The following is a 16,997-nucleotide window of genomic DNA, read 5'->3' as shown; positions in this document are numbered from 1 at the left end:
TGGGGTAGAGAAGTGGGAGTAGGGATACTTGCTAGATCACTTTCCAAAATGTGTGTCTGAGTGGACCAGGAATCTTTTTTCCTTTATTTATATTTTTATTAATTACAGTTTATTCACTTTGTATCCCCCTGTACCTCTCTCCTCCCCTCTCAGTCCCACCCTCCCTCTTCCCCACCAGTGTCCCTCTCCCAGTCCACTGATAAAGGAGGTCCTCCTCCCCTTCCCTCTGATCCTATCAGGTCTCTTCAGGAGTGGTTGCATTGTCTTCCTCTGTGGCCTAGCAAGGCTGCTCCCCACCTCAGGGGGAGGTGATCAAAGCGCAGGCCAATCAATTCCTGTCAGAGATAGTTCCTGTCCCCATTACTATGGAGCCTACTTGGATACTGAACTGCCATAGGCTACCTTTGTGCAGGGTTTTCAGGCCATCTCCATGAGTGGTCCTTGGCTGGAGAATCAGCTTCAGAAAAGACCCCTGTACCCAGACTTTTTGGATCTGTTGCTGTCCATGTGGAGCTCCTGTCCTCTCCAGGTCTTACTATCTCCCACTTCTTTCTTAAGATTCCCTGCACTCTGCCCAAAATTTGGCTATGAGTCTCAGTATCTGCCTCGATAACCAGCAGGGTAGAGCTTTCCAGAGGCCCTCTGTGGTAGGCTTCTGTCTTGTTCCCTGTTTTCTCAATTAGGAATAGTGTTTCCTCAAGATACAGCTATACCATTCCTAAGCATATATCCAAAAGACGCTCAAATATACAACAAGGACATTTGTTCAACCATGTTTGTAGCAGCTTTATTTGTAATAGCCAGAAGCTGGAAACAGCACAGATGCTCCTCAGCTGAGGAATGGATACAGAAATTGTGGTACATCTATACAATGGAATATTACTGAGTGATAAAACAAAACAAAACAAAACAAGGAAATCATGAAATTTGCAGGTAAATGCTGGGAACTGGACAAGATCATCCTAAGTGAGGTATCACAGAAGCAGAAAGACACACAGGGTATACTCACTCATAAGTGGATATTAGACATATAATATAGGATAAACCTACTAAAATCTGTACACCTAAGGAAACTAAGCAAGAAGGAGGACTCTGGCTAAGATGCTCAGTCCCCATTCAGAAAGGCAAAGAGGATGGACATTGGAGGAAGGGCTCAGGAGGGGCTCAGGAGGAGCAGCCCTGTGCTTTCCAGGGTTGCTCTGGTTAGGCTGAGTGCTGGAGTCTTCAAGGCAATCCCCTGCTATTTACCAGAAAACTTCTCCTAGCTTCTGAACACTTCCCATGACTGTCACTGCTTTGAGGAAACTGATTTTCTCAGTAAATTCCGAGAATTATCTAATCTTTCATTTTAAACATGTGGCAGGGGACAAATGCAAAGGGGTCTTTTCTGAGACTGATACTCCAACCAAGGACCATGCATGGAGTTAACCTAGAACCCCTGCACAGATGTAGCCCATAGAAGCTCAGTGTCCAAGTGGGTTCCTTAGTAATGGAAACAGGGACTGTCTCTGACATGAACTCAGTGGCTGGCTCTTTGATCACCTCCCCCTCAGGGGGGGAGCAGCATTTTCAGGCCACAGAGGAAGACAATGCAGTCAGTCCTGATGAGACCTGATAGGCTAAGGTCAAAGGGATGGGGAGGAGGAAATCCCTTATCAGTGGTACTGGAAGGGGATGAGGGAGAGGACTACAGCTGAGATAAAAAATGAATAAACTATAATTAATAAAAAATAAATACATTAAAAAATAATAATACTCCCCCCCAAAAAAAAGTCTGGAATGGAGCCCATTGGTTCGTACTCTTTGTCTTCTTTTAGGACATCTTGAAGATTTATTTTTTGTCTGTATTTGGTGATAACCTTCTCGTCTTCTGTTGTCATATCCACATTTTGCCCACATTTCAATGTTATTTCATTCCAGCTGGGCTTCAGAGTGGAAGCCTCACCTTGGCCGCATACAAACGCACCATGGCACATTTCTGCCAATCTATTTCTGCATGTTTTGTTTTCTTCTTTTTTTCCAGCTCCTGTCTAAGAGAAGGCGCTAAGCCATACAGAGTCTATTAAAAGCACTGCATGTCCTCACAGCCAGCCAGATAGCATGAGTGACTCCATGGGGAAGACTATGGAAAGTCCTTTTGAAAGAGTTAAAGTAACTAAAGTAACTCCATATGCTGGACTAGTTTTCATAGTGTTTGCACAGATTTCTTAAGTGAGGGTTTTCTTAAAAACCCATAACTACAGGAAATCTTAAAACAGCATTTTAAATGTCATATGAAGTAGAATAGGCAAAACGTCTGCTTCATGATTCTGACCCTCATCTTAATAATGCAAGTTCACGTGGGTTTACAAAACACCAGGTCAGTTGTCTTTACCTTTAATATATTTTAGTCAAGTTAGGTATTTAAATGTCACTGAATTTTTACATAAAGTGTCCACTGTTTTCATTAGAATAACTGACTTGTATAAAATATTACATGAAAAGATATATGCTAATCATAGGAAATTAAAACAAGGCAGTGAAGCTCAACTAAAGAAGGAACTGCTGCTAAGGGGTCATCAACATGTCTTAGTGCAGAGACTATTTCAAACAAATATGGATGTGTGGCCCACGTTTTAAATTCAGTAATACATTGGAATATATTTTCTTATACCCAAAGCTAGAACTACTCTCTTTTTCCTGTCTCTCTCTCTTTCTCTCATTCTCTCTCTTTCTCTATGTGTGTGTTTCAAAGCCAGAGTTGTCACCAGCTACCTTTTTTCATTGCTTCCCATCATACTGAGGCAGGGTCTCTCAATGAACCTGTAGTACTATTGCATATCATTTGAACTAGTTTTGATAGCCAGCCTAATCTGGGCTTATTTTTCCTCCTCCAGAGCTCTGGATGAGCATCTGAAGCCATTTGTCATTTGTGTGGGTGCTGAACTGTGGTCCTCATGCTTTCAAACCTAGCACTTGATGCAGCTCAAAATATTTTTAAGAGGCGCTGTAGTGTATCTCGGTATCTTATTTCACTGATCCATTTTCTTTGATGGTTAATTTGCCCTTATAATGTTTTTGTATGTAAATATATTCACAGTCATGATTTTACTGCTTAGGAGAAATTCTTGGCAATGAATATCAAGGTTAAAAGATGCTCATATTTGTGGACGCAGGACTAGCCACAGGATTATCAACATGGATTGCTGTAGCCATGAATCATCTGAAGGAATGGGCGAGCATGGGAGCGTTAGCAGGCCTTCTGGTGTTGGTCTCCTTGGTTTGCCTGTGGTATATATGCAAGATTAGAGTCTCACAACAGTGTGATGCAGCCATGATCATTCAGACCTTTACAGCCATTGAAGCAGGACATTCTCCCCAAGCATGGTTGGATACCATAAAAAGCTAAAATGATACGCTCAGGATGCGAGGCTAAGCACTGCACTCAGGGTCAGCCGCTTTGGACCCAGAGAAGAGCATGTCTGATTGCATGCGGGTTGATGCCCCAGGTCCCGCCTCTGAGAAAAAGGTATCGGATGGGTCTGATGCTCTTTGGGTGGATGACACCTAAATGAACATCTGTACAAAGTCCCAATTTATTTCTAATATCAGAGATCAGACCTCTACTCTTGCCTGATGCGTCTAAAACAAAAAGGGGGAACTGTAGAGAGCTGCGGAATACTATGCCTTAAAGATGGAGCTGGTTTCCGCCTTCCACCTTCCCGATGGTGAGTGCTCTCTGTCACGAACAATTCCACATTTGGCTAAGGCCGAGGATCTGGCTTGCTTCCATGTATGTGGACCTATCTGCATTGCCCCCGTGGCACGCCTGGGTTGGCTACCCAGAGGCTATTTAAGCTGTGGGCTGGCTTTCCCCGGGGTCCGAGGATTGTTCAATGTTCCTGAATAAACTGCATTGAAAAAAAAAAAAAGATGCTCATATTTGATAATTAGGTACATAGCCGGCCTGTCGAATTTATCTAAACTCCAAGAGCACACATAGTCGTCACATCCATGGTCGTTTCCTTTAACAGTGGGCTTTCTCCAGCAGTCCTAACCTTCTTGTTGATGTCCCTATAAACTAGTATAGGACATGGGATATGCAAATTTTCAGACTGGAACTTGTGATTTTATCCACAGTGTCATTGCTTTTGAGGATCAAGTCTCACACTGTCACAACAATTTAATTCCAAGTAAAATAAGTCACCAAATATAGAGCTACAGACCTGTCTTTTCTTTTGCACACCTTTTCTTTTGGTGGGGGCTAGAAAATGATTGTGTTGTTTAAGAATTTCAATAATTAAGTGTTAGTTCTCTTGGTAATTGTAAAATTGGAGGTAAGATATAACATAGAATTGAGGAAAAGCTATATCTGCCTTACAAGATACACCATATTTTTAGTGTTTGTGTTCAGGGAACAATCAGTATGACTCCATTTTAAACAGAACTGGAAAAATAAAACTAATCACATTTTTTTCTTTGCTGCCATATTGTTAGGCTCTAAGTGACATATTTTATGTTAACCACAGTTCTCCTTCCTCCCCATTGGGCAGCTGAAAACTTTAATAGAGTATAAATAAGTCCTGAGGCTATGTCCTCTAATCACACAATAAAATCATATAGTCTGTTCTAGTCTCACATGGTTGTATGCTCACTGCATACTTACTTATTTTATTGCATATGATTGTTTGGAACCAGTAACACTCTTATCATAAGAACAAAAGCGTAAATATGGTAAAAGTCCCTCTCACCCCTTGTATCTATCTAGTCAGTGTTTTTCCTCTGAAGGCAAGTGGCTTTATGAGTTTATAGTGTAAATGTGGCTATTTTTGCAGTACGTACAATATAAGTTTCTGAACGCTTGCTTATAAATCCAGAAGGGCGTCTCTGGGAATGGCAGGGAGGGGGAAGGTGTACTGCTTCACGTTTTATTAGTTAAGACAGAAAACCCCTTCTTTGGGGACAGACAAGGCAGTTGCCTGTATTTGAAATAAAATGTTTGCAGAAATTTCCTCACTAGTAATTTCCCACCAACTCCACCCGGGAGGCACAAAGGAGTTTTTCATGGCGTCGCCACTGGAGGAGGAGACCCAAATGTTCCCTTTTGCCTGAGGGGAAGAAACACCTGGCAATTTTAAGCATCAATCAAATTGGTAACCAAAATCCCACAACCACAAAATAGGGAAGAGCCTGGGGCCAGCCTAGAGTGCAACATCCTGCCAGTTCACGCAGGAATTGAGAAGCACATCCCAGAAGCAAAAACAAGGGCCATCGCCTGTGTCCACCTGGAAGATCCTTTATCACCAGGGTCGAGCACTTTAGGAGGACTCTTTCATGCCCTCAGAAGTAGGCTGCAGACTAGTACAGAGCCCAGGAAGAGAAACCACAGCTCAGAAGGACTCCTTCCTGTGTGCTCTGTAACACAGATGGAACTGAAATTCAAATTATGCTATCAGAAGAGGCCACCTATTTTCTCAACGCCCCCTCACACTAATTTGCAATCAGGATACTGAAATAGCTGGCCAGCTTCTCCAACCATTGACCTATCAGGTCCAAATGCATCCCACCTTTCCCTTCATTTCTGGTTCTATGTGGAGTAATGACCTCTCTGGGATTCTTAAACCAAACAGAGAAATGCATGGTCATACTAAAACTACAGAAGGGAGGTAGGATCCATAAAAATATTTTATTCTTATATAAGTGAACATATATAATATATGTTGTTTATGTTATATATGTGTTATACATGTATGCGTATTATTGTATGCATTGCTACTTTAAATGACTGTATACTGTACGTTATTTAATAATTCTAAGTGTTTAGGAATATATATTAGAGTAGATGCTTTGTCCTAAGTGGTGATGTAGAGCTCTGTGGAGTGTTCTCAATTCCTGTATACTGTCTGTAGAAAGCCTCCACCAATGGCTGTTACCCCATCACACCACCTAACCTTTGTGTGTCTCCTCACCACTCTTTTGAAGATTTTTGCATTGCTATTTGTGTTACCTGAAATTCTTCCCTTGCAAATATCTGCACAACTCCCTTCTCATGTCAGTTATATCTTACCTCAGTTTTGAAGCTATACAAAGCACTTTCTGCTTCCATTTCAGCTACATTTCCTCTCTAATTATTGTAATTACTCAACATAATTTTAATTCATTTTACCTATTTATTTTTTCCTTCTTCATTTCATTTCATCACATTTCCCCTCTTCACAAAAGATAAGAAGAATATTTCATTATCTTACATAAGTCTTACTCTTGCACATAATGGGGTGATCAACGAATCGAAGGAATTAGTGTGAAAGAGTAAATTATAAATTAACATAAGAAGAGGCAACATTTGATGAAGAAAACTTATAGGTGGAGAATGGTTGTCTGAAAATATTTGAAGCCAGCGTGTATGACAGTTCTCAGCATGCCAGCATTCTCATCTCCCCACTTGCTGAGAAATTACTCCTAGTGATTTGATGGAAAAGGAGAATAAAGGAAGTAATCTGCTTCCTGTTACGAAGCCATAAATAGAACCAACTAAAGAAATAAAATTATAAGCAGCAATTAGATAAAATATTTCCATTCCCTGGTAGTCAATGAAATCTGTGGCTATCACTTTTGATTCATGCTGTTGCTTAGACCCCTACTCTGGATGCAGATGAACGATAACTCACTTTGCTGGCTATTTGTGGAATTGCAAGAAGACAATCAGGTGACATGGCTATAGCCTCCAATTTCTTGAAATTGTCTGATTAGCTGTGACAGCCTCAGAGGAAAGAGACAGAAAGATCCCGTATATTCCTAGCCACATATTAGCTTGGGTACATAAAGTGGATTGTGTTCATGTCAAAGCAGGTCTACCCTGCACGGGAGACCCATTTGCAGTGGGATGTTGTATTAGGTGGCTGTTCTGCAGATGGATAGCAATTCGTCATTGGCTGAGTTTTATTCTGCTTAAAGACAACCAGGCTTGAATTGCATACTTAAAGAAACTTGCTGTAGTCAAAAGGAAGCACATTGGTGTGTTGCTAGTATTTATTCCTGGGCTTTACTACCGACAAAAATAGCAAACTAAAAATAAGGGCCCTAGTGTCCTGCGGTTACTTTACTTTGCTAATCTGCCAATCTATATTAACTATATTTTCTTCTCTTATTAAGCATGAAATCTTTTCATGTGCATTCTTATCCTGACTCTCCAATGTTGCCCTAGGTGAGCAGCTTTGAGTTAAAGCAGGTCATGCGTTGGGGACCTGGCTGGTTTCAGAGCACTGCTTTCTTGCGACAGCACTGGAAGGCAGGTTGCCATATAATGTCATCAGACTAACCCTGTGCTGTTGTCACAGTTGATTCATATATCATGCAACATTGCTAAAGGAGCAGAGAAAGGTGATGAAAACTGATGATGAGTGTGCTGGAGCTCACCCAGGTGGGCAGGGAGGAAGGTACAAAGCAGCAGGAGGTGCACATTACTCATTCCAGAACAAATGCCTACCTAAGAGAAAGGGTAGAGGGGCAAGTCTTTCAACATGGATTTAAAAATGCAACTTTCATGTGTGTTTCTGCAGGAGAACACTCACCTTTCAGTATGGAGCAGCATAACATGTAGTATCTGCTTAATTTGAATAGGAAATCAAAATCATAAAGTCTTTTAGTGAAAATTTTGTCATTTTGGTTTCCTTAAAAAACGCAGATGGGAATGTGTTTTTGTTTTAATCCCAGGTGTGGGGACATAGGGCTGCTCCGAAGCAGCTGTCTTGCTTCATGCTGTAGCACAGCTTTGCCAGCTACAGATAGCTTCTGCGAGTGTGTGGCTTTTGGAATTCTGGAAACTTTTCTGAGAAGATATAAATGCTCGGGCCCCAAGGGGTCTGTGTTGATGTTGTTGGCTGGATACTGTTAACTGCTGTTTGTCAAGTAGTTGTGTGCAAGGAAATGAGAAGAAGAAATTAGATATCCTGATGATAAATATCAAATTTGTCCCAAGGAACTGACACCCTTCATCAGCTCAAAGTAGTCTAACAATAACTTTGCCCCCCTTTTCCTGCCATCCTATTTTCTCTCTTATCAAGTGTAACAGGTTTAAAAGGGTGGAAGAGAGAAAAGGGAAACCACAAAGTAGCAAATGCTGACTAGCTACAAAGTCCTTCAAAAGCTTTAGCCTTTTCTTTAAAAATCACTATCATACAGTTTTCTTATGCTTAGAAAAGTTGAATTTCTTTATAGAGTATAGAGTCCAAATTTCTTAGAATTTATGTAGCATTGTTGTCTGGACATGTGTGGCTGTTATATGAAGCTATTTATTTATTTATTTATTTATTTATTTTTAATTTAATTTATTTTTTTATTATTAGTTACATTTTATTAACTCCGTATTCCAGCTATATCTGACTCCCTTATTCCCTCCCAATCCCACCCTCCCTCCCTCATCTCCTCCCTGCCCCTTTCCAAATCCACTGATTGGGGAGGACCTCCTCCCCTTTCATCTGACCCTGTTTTATCAGGTATCTTCAGGACTGGCTGAAAAGTCCTCCTTCTGTGGCCTAGCAGGACTGCTCCTCCCTTGTGGGGTGGGGATGTCAAAGAGCCTGCCATTGAGTTCCTGTCAGAAATAGTCCCTGTTCCCCTTACTATGGGAAACCAATTGGTTACTGAGCTACCACGGGCTACATCCGAGCAGAGGTTCTAGGTTATATCCATACATGGTCCATATGAAGTAATTTAAAACAGCTGGGTTTACCTGCCTAGGAGCTGAATAAGACTTGGTCTGTTAATAATTCATTATGGTTAGAAGAGAAGCTCATGAAACCCCAACCCTAGTGAAGAGATTTAGTTAATAGCTGCTGATGGAGGGTGAGTCTTCGGCAATGTAGGGGTGGGCAAGTTGCTGTCATTGCTCAATTAAATAGTCCCCTTCCATGCTTATACAGGCAACTCAAATTAACTATAGTGCATGTCACACAGAGACATGAATACATGACTTTTTAGTTCTCACACAAGACTGGAAAGACATGACAGGAGGAAGATGCTTAAAAAAAAAGGAGCTTGTTAGGAGAGGAATGGGGCTAAGAGAGGAGAACAGAGTAAGGCGGTGAATATTATGAAAATACTTTATATATGAATAAAGTCATGAAAAAATAAAATAAATAATAATTTTGTAAGATACTAATAGCCATGGCATAATTTGAAATTTCTTTTTTAATTAAATTTTTTATATATTAATTACAGTTTATTCACTTTTTATCACAGCTGTAGTCCCCTCCTTCATTCCCTCTCAATCCCACCCTCCTTCCCTCATCTCCTCTCATGCCCCTCTCCAAGTCCACTGATAGGGGAGGTCCTCCTCCCCTTCCATCTGACTCTAACTTATCAGGTTTCATCGGGACTGGCCGAATTGTCCTTCTCTGTGGCCTGGCAAAGCTGCTCCCTACTCAGGGGGAGGTGATCAAAGAGCCAGCCACTGATTTCATGTCAGAGACAGTCTCTGTTCCCATTACTAGGGAACCCACCTGGTGATTGAGCTGCCATGGGCTACATCTGTTCAGGGGTTCTAAGTAATCTCTATGAGTGGTCTTTGATTGGAGTATCAGTCGCAGAAAAAAAAAACAAAAACAAAACTGTGCCCAGATATTTTGGTTCTTTTGCTCTCCTTGTAGAACTCCTGACTTCTCCAGGTCTTACAATCTCCCCCTTCTTTCATATGATTCCCTGCACTCTGCCCAAGTTGATCTGAATATAAAAGATAAATGAACCACGATAATAGGCCAGACAAATAAAGCTTAGAAGAGTAACACAGATAACTTATATAGCTTATTTGCAGCAATACCGTATGTTATAGTTAGAGATTTACAAATACTAGCTTCTTTAAGCATTTTAACAAGGTTTGTGCTAGTTGTTGTAATTATCTCTGCAAAGTAATGCCTACAGAGGTTAATTAATATGATTGACCTTCATTCCCAACTTTAGACACTTGAAACAGTTAAACTTGAGCACATTTTCGGGACTATCTGGGTCATCAACCAAAATCAAGTGGAAATAGTCATATACTTGGGATGATAAAGTATTATGTCACATTATATCAAAGATACAACTCATTCATCTTAGAAGTTTCATACTACTTTAAGAATAATGTTTTATGTCATTAAAGGAATCATTTAATCAGAATTATAATTTCCGAGAAGAGAATGAGGCTACAGAGTGACGTGAACCAGATTTTTCTGTTTCTCTTGAGATATCAGTATTACCAACTGCTTATCACTTTGTTCAGCCTACCATTCTTTCCTACTTTGGGGATGACTTGATTAGCCAAGACACTCTATTTTTTATTTAACTTTTATTAATTACACTTTATTCATTTTGTATCCCCCATAAGCCCCTCCTTCCTCCCCTCCCAGTCTCACTCCCCCCTTCTGCATGCATGCTCCTCCCCAAGTCCACTGATAGGGGAGGTCTTCCTCTCCTTCTTTCTGATCTTAGTCTATCAGTTCTCATCAGAAGTGGCTGTATTGTCAGGGTTCTAGGTTATATCCATGAATAGTCCTTGGTTGGAGTATGAGTCTCTGGGAAGTTCCCTGTGTTCAAATTTTCTTGTTCTGTTGCTCTCCTTGTGGAGTTCCTGTCCTCTTCAGCTCTTACTATTTCCCACTTCTTACATAAAATTCCATTCACTCTGCCCGTCAGGCCCTCTGTAGCAGGTTCCTAGGTTGTTTCCTGTTTTCTTCATCTTCTGATGTCCATCCTCTTTGCCTTTCAGGATGGGGATTGAACATTTTAGTTAGGGTCCTCTCTTTGCTTAGTATGTTTAGATGTACAGATTTTAGTGGGTTTATTCTATGCTGTATGTTTATATGAGTGAGTATATACCATGTGTGTCTTTTTGCTTCTGGGACAACTCACTTAGGATGATCCTTTCCAGGTCCCACCATTTACCTGCAAATTTCATGATTTCCTTATTTTTCTTTGCTGAGTAATACTCCATTGTATAGATGTACCACAATTTCTGCATCCATTCTTCAGTTGAGGGGCATCTGGGCTGTTTCCAGCTTCTAGCTATTACAAATAAAGCTGCTACAAACATGGTTGAGCAAATGTCCTTTTTGTGTACTTGAGCCTCTTTTGGATATATGCCCAGGAGTGGTATGGCTGGATCTTGAGGAAGCGCTATTCCTAGTTGTCTGAGAAAGCGCCAGATTGATTTCCAGAGTGGTTGTACAAGTTTACACTCCCACCAGCAGTGGAGAAGGGTTCCTCTTTCTCCACAACCTCTCCAGCATGTGTTGTCACTTGAGTTTTTGATCTTGGCCATTCTGATGGGTATAAGGTGAAATCTCAGGGTTGTTTTGATTTGCATTTCCCTAATGGCTAATGAGGTTCAGCATTTCTTTAAATGCTTCTCTGCCATTTGATATTCCTCTACAGAGAATTCTCTGTTTAGCTCTGTTCCCCATTTTTTTAGTGGATTACTTGGTTTGCTGCTTTTCAGCTTCTTTAGTTCTTTATATATACTTGATATGAGTCCTCTGTGAGATAAAGGGTTGGTGATGATTCTTTCCCAATCTGTAGGCAGTCACTTTGTTTTGATGACTGTGTCCTTTGCTTTACAGAAGCTTTTCAATTTCCTGAGGTCCCATTTATTGATTGTTGCTCTTAGAGCCTGTGCTGTTGGTGTTCTGTTCAGGAAGTTTTCTCCTGTACTGATGAGTTCTAGGGTATGTCCCACTTTTTTTTCTAGCCGATTTAATGTGTCAGGTTTTATGTTGAGGTCTTTGATCCACTTGGAGTTCAGTTTTGTGCAAGGTGATAAGTATGGATCTATTTTCATTTTTCTACATATAGACATCCAGTTGGACCAGCACCATTTATTGAAGATGCTATTTTTTTTCCATTGTATGGTTTTGGCATCTTTGTCAAAAATCAGGTGTCCATAAGTGTGTGGGTTTATTTCTGGGTCTTCTGTTCGGTTCCATTGATCCACCATTCTGTTTCTATGCCAGTACCATGCAGTTTTTATAACTGTTGCTTTATAGTACAGCTTGAGATCAGGGATGGAGATAGCTCCAGAAGATTTTTTATCGTAGAGGATTGCTTTAGCAATTCTGGGTTTCTTGATATTCCATACGAAGTTGAAAATTTTTCTTTCCAGATCTGTAAAGAATTGTGTTGGCAATTTGATGGGAATTGCATTAAATCTGTAGATTGCTTTTGGTAAGATGGCCATTTTTACTATGTTAATCCTGCCAAGCCATGAGCATGGGAGATCTTTCCATCCTCTCATATCTTCTTCTAATTCTTTCTTCAGAGACTTGAAATTTTTTTCATACAAGTCTTTGACTTGTTTGGTTAGGGTTACACCAAGGTACTTCATGTCATTTGTGGCTATTGTGAAGGGTGTTGTTTCTCTAATTTCTTTCTCAGCCCTTTTGTCTTTTGTATACAGGAGTCCTATTGATTTTTTTTTGAGTTAATTTTGTATCCGGCCACTTTGCTGAAGGTGTTTATCAGCTGTAGGAGTTCCCTGGTAGAGTTTTTGGGGTCACTCATGTATACTATCATGTCACCTGCAAATAGTGATGATTTGACTTCTTCCTTTCCAATTAGTATCCCCTTGATCTCCTTCAACTGTCTTATTGCTCTAGCAAGGACTTCCAGAACTATGTTGAAGAGATATGGAGAGAGTGGTTAGCCTTGTCTTTTCCCTGATTTTAGTGGGATTGCTTTAAGTTTCTCTCCTTTCAGTTTGATGTTGGCTATAGGCTTGCTGTATATCGCCTTTACTATGTTTAGATATGTGCCTTGTAACCCTGATCTCTCCAATACTTTAAACATGAACAGAAATAGCAAAAAGCCTACACACACATGGAAACCGAACAACTTGTTACTAAATGACAGCTGGGTCAGGGAAGAAGTAAAGAAAGAAATTAAAGTCTTCCTAGAACTCAATGAAAATGAAGACACAACATACCCAAACTTGTGGGACACAATGAAAGCAGTGCTAAGAGGAAAGTTCATAGCACTAAGTGGCTTCAAGAAGAAATTCGAGACAGCTCATTCAAGCAACTTAATGGCCCACTTAAAAACCCTAGAAATAGAAGAAGCAGACACACCAAAAATGAGTAGATGGCTGGAAATAATCAAACTCAGGGCTGAAATCAATCAATTAGAAACAAATAAAATAATTCAAAGAATCAATGAAACCAAGAGCTGGTTCTTTGAGAAAATCAACAAGATTGATATACCCTTAGCCAAGCTAACTAAAAGCAGAGAGACACCACCCAAATCAACAAAATCAGAAATGAAAAGGGGGACATAACTACAGACACTGAGGAAATCCAAACAATCATCAGGACTTACTTCAAAAGTCTATATGCCACAAAATTTGAAAATCTAAATGAAATGGACAATTTTCTTGATCAATTTGACTTACCAAAGCTGAATCAGGACCAGGTAAATCAATTCAATAGTCCTATATCCCCCAAAGAAATAGAAGCGGTCATCAAAAGTCTCCCATCCAAAAAACGCCTAGGACCTGATGGCTTCAGCGCAGAATTCTACCAGACCTTCAAAGAAGAGCTAACTCCAATTCTTTTCAAACTATTCCACAAAATAGAAACAGAAGGAACATTACCAAACTCAGTCTATGAAGCCACGGTCACCTTGGTACCTAAACCTCACAAAGACTCAACAAAGAAAGAGAATTTCAGGCCAATCTCCCTTATGAACATTGATGCAAAAATACTTAACAAAATACTTGCAAACCAAATCCAAGAACACATCAAAGATATTATCCACTATGACCAAGTAGGCTTCATCCCAGGTATGCAGGGGTGGTTCAGTATACGGAAATCCATCAATGTGATCCACCATATTAACAAACTGAAAGAAAAAAACCACATGATAATCTCCCTAGATGCTGAAAAAGCATTTGCCAAGACACTCTTACATGGATGATTCTAGTAGGCTCCATGTGGTCTTCTTGCAGCCCTACTTTAATGGCTGTTCTTCTGTTCAAAGTTCCTTTACAAACAAAAGCCTGTAAAAGGAACTTTTATTCACTTGTTTCAATTGTTATTTTGGAAGATTACTGCCTCTGTCTGCTAATGTAGGCTGAATCCTGCAAGCTTCTAGCTTCTATACCATTTAATCTAGGCCTAGAATGCTTTCAGCCTCTGAGACTTACTGCTTAATCAGTTCACCCTTTCCTGTTCTTTCTGAACTCGGGGTTGGCTGGTTCAACTCAGCTGTTCTGGCTCAAACTCCTCTCTCAGTTTATTCAATCTGGTTTCTCTCTCAGCTAAAGGAATTGCTCTGCTTGGCCTCCAACAAACTCCAGCAATCTGTTCTAATTTCCTACCTCCTTCTCATTATCTGCCTCATTTGGTCTTTACCGAGGTCTTTCTCTCCAACTTGTCTCTCTATTACTGTCCAGGTAAAACCGCCTCTCTCTCCCTCTCTCTCCATTGCTCATTTAGTAGCTTCCCTTTCTTTCCTCTTCTCCTGAGAGTTGGTCATATCCTATTCTTTCAAACCTTTCACTGATTCATTCATTTCTTTTTCTTCCACTCAATTAGACATCATTTTCAAACATGGGTGTTTCATTTTACAAACTAACCTTACTATCATTGTTTGGGCTTAAAGGTGTATACCACCATTCTTGGATCTAAGCTTTTCTCTACCTGAAACTTGCTTTCTACCAGGCTGGCCTTGAACTCAGGTCTGTTTGCCTCTGTCTCTTAGATTAAAGGTGTGTTTGTATTCCAGCTGGATCACACAGACCTAGAAGATCTTGGATTGATCCTTTGCCAAAACAGCCATATTATGAATTAAAATTTCTCTACAAAAGCCTTTGTAGCAGTATTCACTCTCTTTTTTAATAACAATGACTTTTTCTCATGTTTTTATTCATGACTTTTTTCTTTGACAACTTAATACATTTATATAATTAATACACTGACTACTCTTATTGCCACACACTTTTGTCTCTATTATATTCCTGTCATATACTCTATTGTCCATTCCCTTGTTACATTCATGTCTTTTTGGTTTGCTTTGTGTCTCACTCATTTTAACTGGAATTGTCTGTGTTACTACAAGTTTGGAAATTTCTACTAGATCACACGGTTGGGTACACAACTGAAGACAATCACTCCTGCTCTTTCAGAACTTATCAGTTGCCAATAGTTTATGAGGAAGAGGTTGGAGCCCATGTGACATTTTCCTTCATCCATAATTGACTATTTATAGACCCAGTCTTGTGAACAATGTGTCCAGACCGTCACAGACTCTGTGAGATCATGTTTGCAATGACTGTGTCCTAGCATTATATCAACTCAACACTAGCTAGAATTATCTCAGATGAGAAAACTTAAATTGAAAGGATGCCTTCATAAGATCAGGCTAGAGACAGTCACTGGCAGAGTGGTTTTAACTAAAAATGCTAGAGAGGAAGGAAGCAGTTGACTTGCCTCTATCAAACCCTCATTTTCTCTTTTTTGTCATATTTAGTCTTGTTCCTCTTAGCATTTGTTTTGTTGCTTTCCTCTTGAAGTGTGTTTATTTATATTTAACCTATGTTCTTTGATTTTAGAGACAAACTAATAATTGTAAAACACACACACACAGAAGTACATACACACACACACACATGTCACTGAGCAAAGGCAAGAAAAGTACTAATGGTATAAAAAAGCAACAGTTCTAGTAAATTGTTGAAATTAACTATTTCCCATAGTGGCTGGAAGTGTTTCTTTAATGCTATTTGGAAGTAGATCACAAATAAAAAGTCTAATTTTGTTTAGTAAATAGTGTCACAGTACCATAACTAAGAGGTTTGTCCTTCTTAACTAAAAGTGAAAGATTTACAACTTTATTGACATTGAAGTTTTGCCAAGATGGCCTCTAGAGACTCAGCTTAATAGGGTGGGAGGGAAGGAAACAGTCTCCTATCTGCACTGATAAAGAGGATCATGACTTCATTACTTCAGCTCTGACCTAGAAATTGAAATTTTATCCGCTTAACAAACAAAAGAAAACACATTACACAACATCATTAACTGTTGTGGATGATGTTGGGGAGTCTCAGTGAAAGTGCACTCTAGGTATGTTTATTGAAATGAAAATGGTTGATCCAGAAACTATATTTAATTTATCCACTATGTTATTTTCTCCTAGGTAATCAGCTCTGATGTGGGGTCTACTGTGTCCTTCTGGATGATAGAAACTGGGCAGAAAATCAAACAGTTTGATGGTTGCCATGGCAATGCAGAGATCAGCACCATGACCTTGGATGCAAATAAGACCCGGCTTTTGACTGGCAGCACAGATGGGACTGTAAAGGTATGACCAAATGAAGCTTTTTCTGCCCAGATCTCAGGAGGCGCTAAGGGTGTGTGTGGAGGCACAGTTAAAACTGCTTGCTTTTGCCTTTCTGGCTTAGCAGGAAGAAAGACAAGACCAGATGAGAGCTAAATAAACCAGCTAATAATGAAGCTATTAGGATGATGAATAAATGATTTTTCTGAATAAATTATTTGTAAAAAGACACGGTTATCCATACTTATTTCAGAATGCCTTTTCTAGTGTGTGATTACTTTGGAGGATAAGAAGCCTGAATAATTTTCATATGCTTTCATACCTCAACAAACATCTCTAGTTTTTTTTTAAATAGATTTATGAAATGAGGGCTAGGCAACAAAATAAAGGTTTTTAAATGGCAGTAATTTTTTTTCAAAAAAAAAAAAAAGAATGCTTAAAAGTAAACATATTTAATAACTTGCATTTTGTCATATGAAAATAGTGAGCTGGGATAATAAAACTATAATCATACTCATATTTCTTTTCCATCCTAAACCAAAAGTACCTTATTTCTTTAAGTTCTCTTTCTTTATTACTACCATTTATTTCTTCTGTGAGGAGGGAGGTACATTCCTTTCCATCATGATCCTATCTTCATGTAAAGCCGTTACATCCACTAGAAATTATAACTAGCAGTGACACTTCTCAGCTCTGTCCCAAGAGCTGTGGTAGTCTTT

General features: G+C 39.6%; 1 protein-coding gene across 1 annotated transcript in view; it reads left to right on the top strand.

Moving 5' to 3' along the window:
- Wdr49 (WD repeat domain 49) overlaps window positions 1–16,997 on the top strand; it is a 166,757-nt gene that overhangs the window by 72,735 nt on the left and 77,025 nt on the right. The window contains exon 9 of the mRNA XM_060376946.1: window positions 16,138–16,302. Within this exon, the coding sequence (XP_060232929.1) occupies window positions 16,138–16,302 (165 nt within the window). The remainder of the gene's footprint in view (window positions 1–16,137; window positions 16,303–16,997) is intronic.

Source organism: Meriones unguiculatus, chromosome 2 (genome assembly GCF_030254825.1).
Source record: "Meriones unguiculatus strain TT.TT164.6M chromosome 2, Bangor_MerUng_6.1, whole genome shotgun sequence".
In the NCBI taxonomy this organism is placed as follows: domain Eukaryota; kingdom Metazoa; phylum Chordata; class Mammalia; order Rodentia; family Muridae; genus Meriones; species Meriones unguiculatus.
This window is presented reverse-complemented; position numbering and strand designations above follow the sequence as displayed.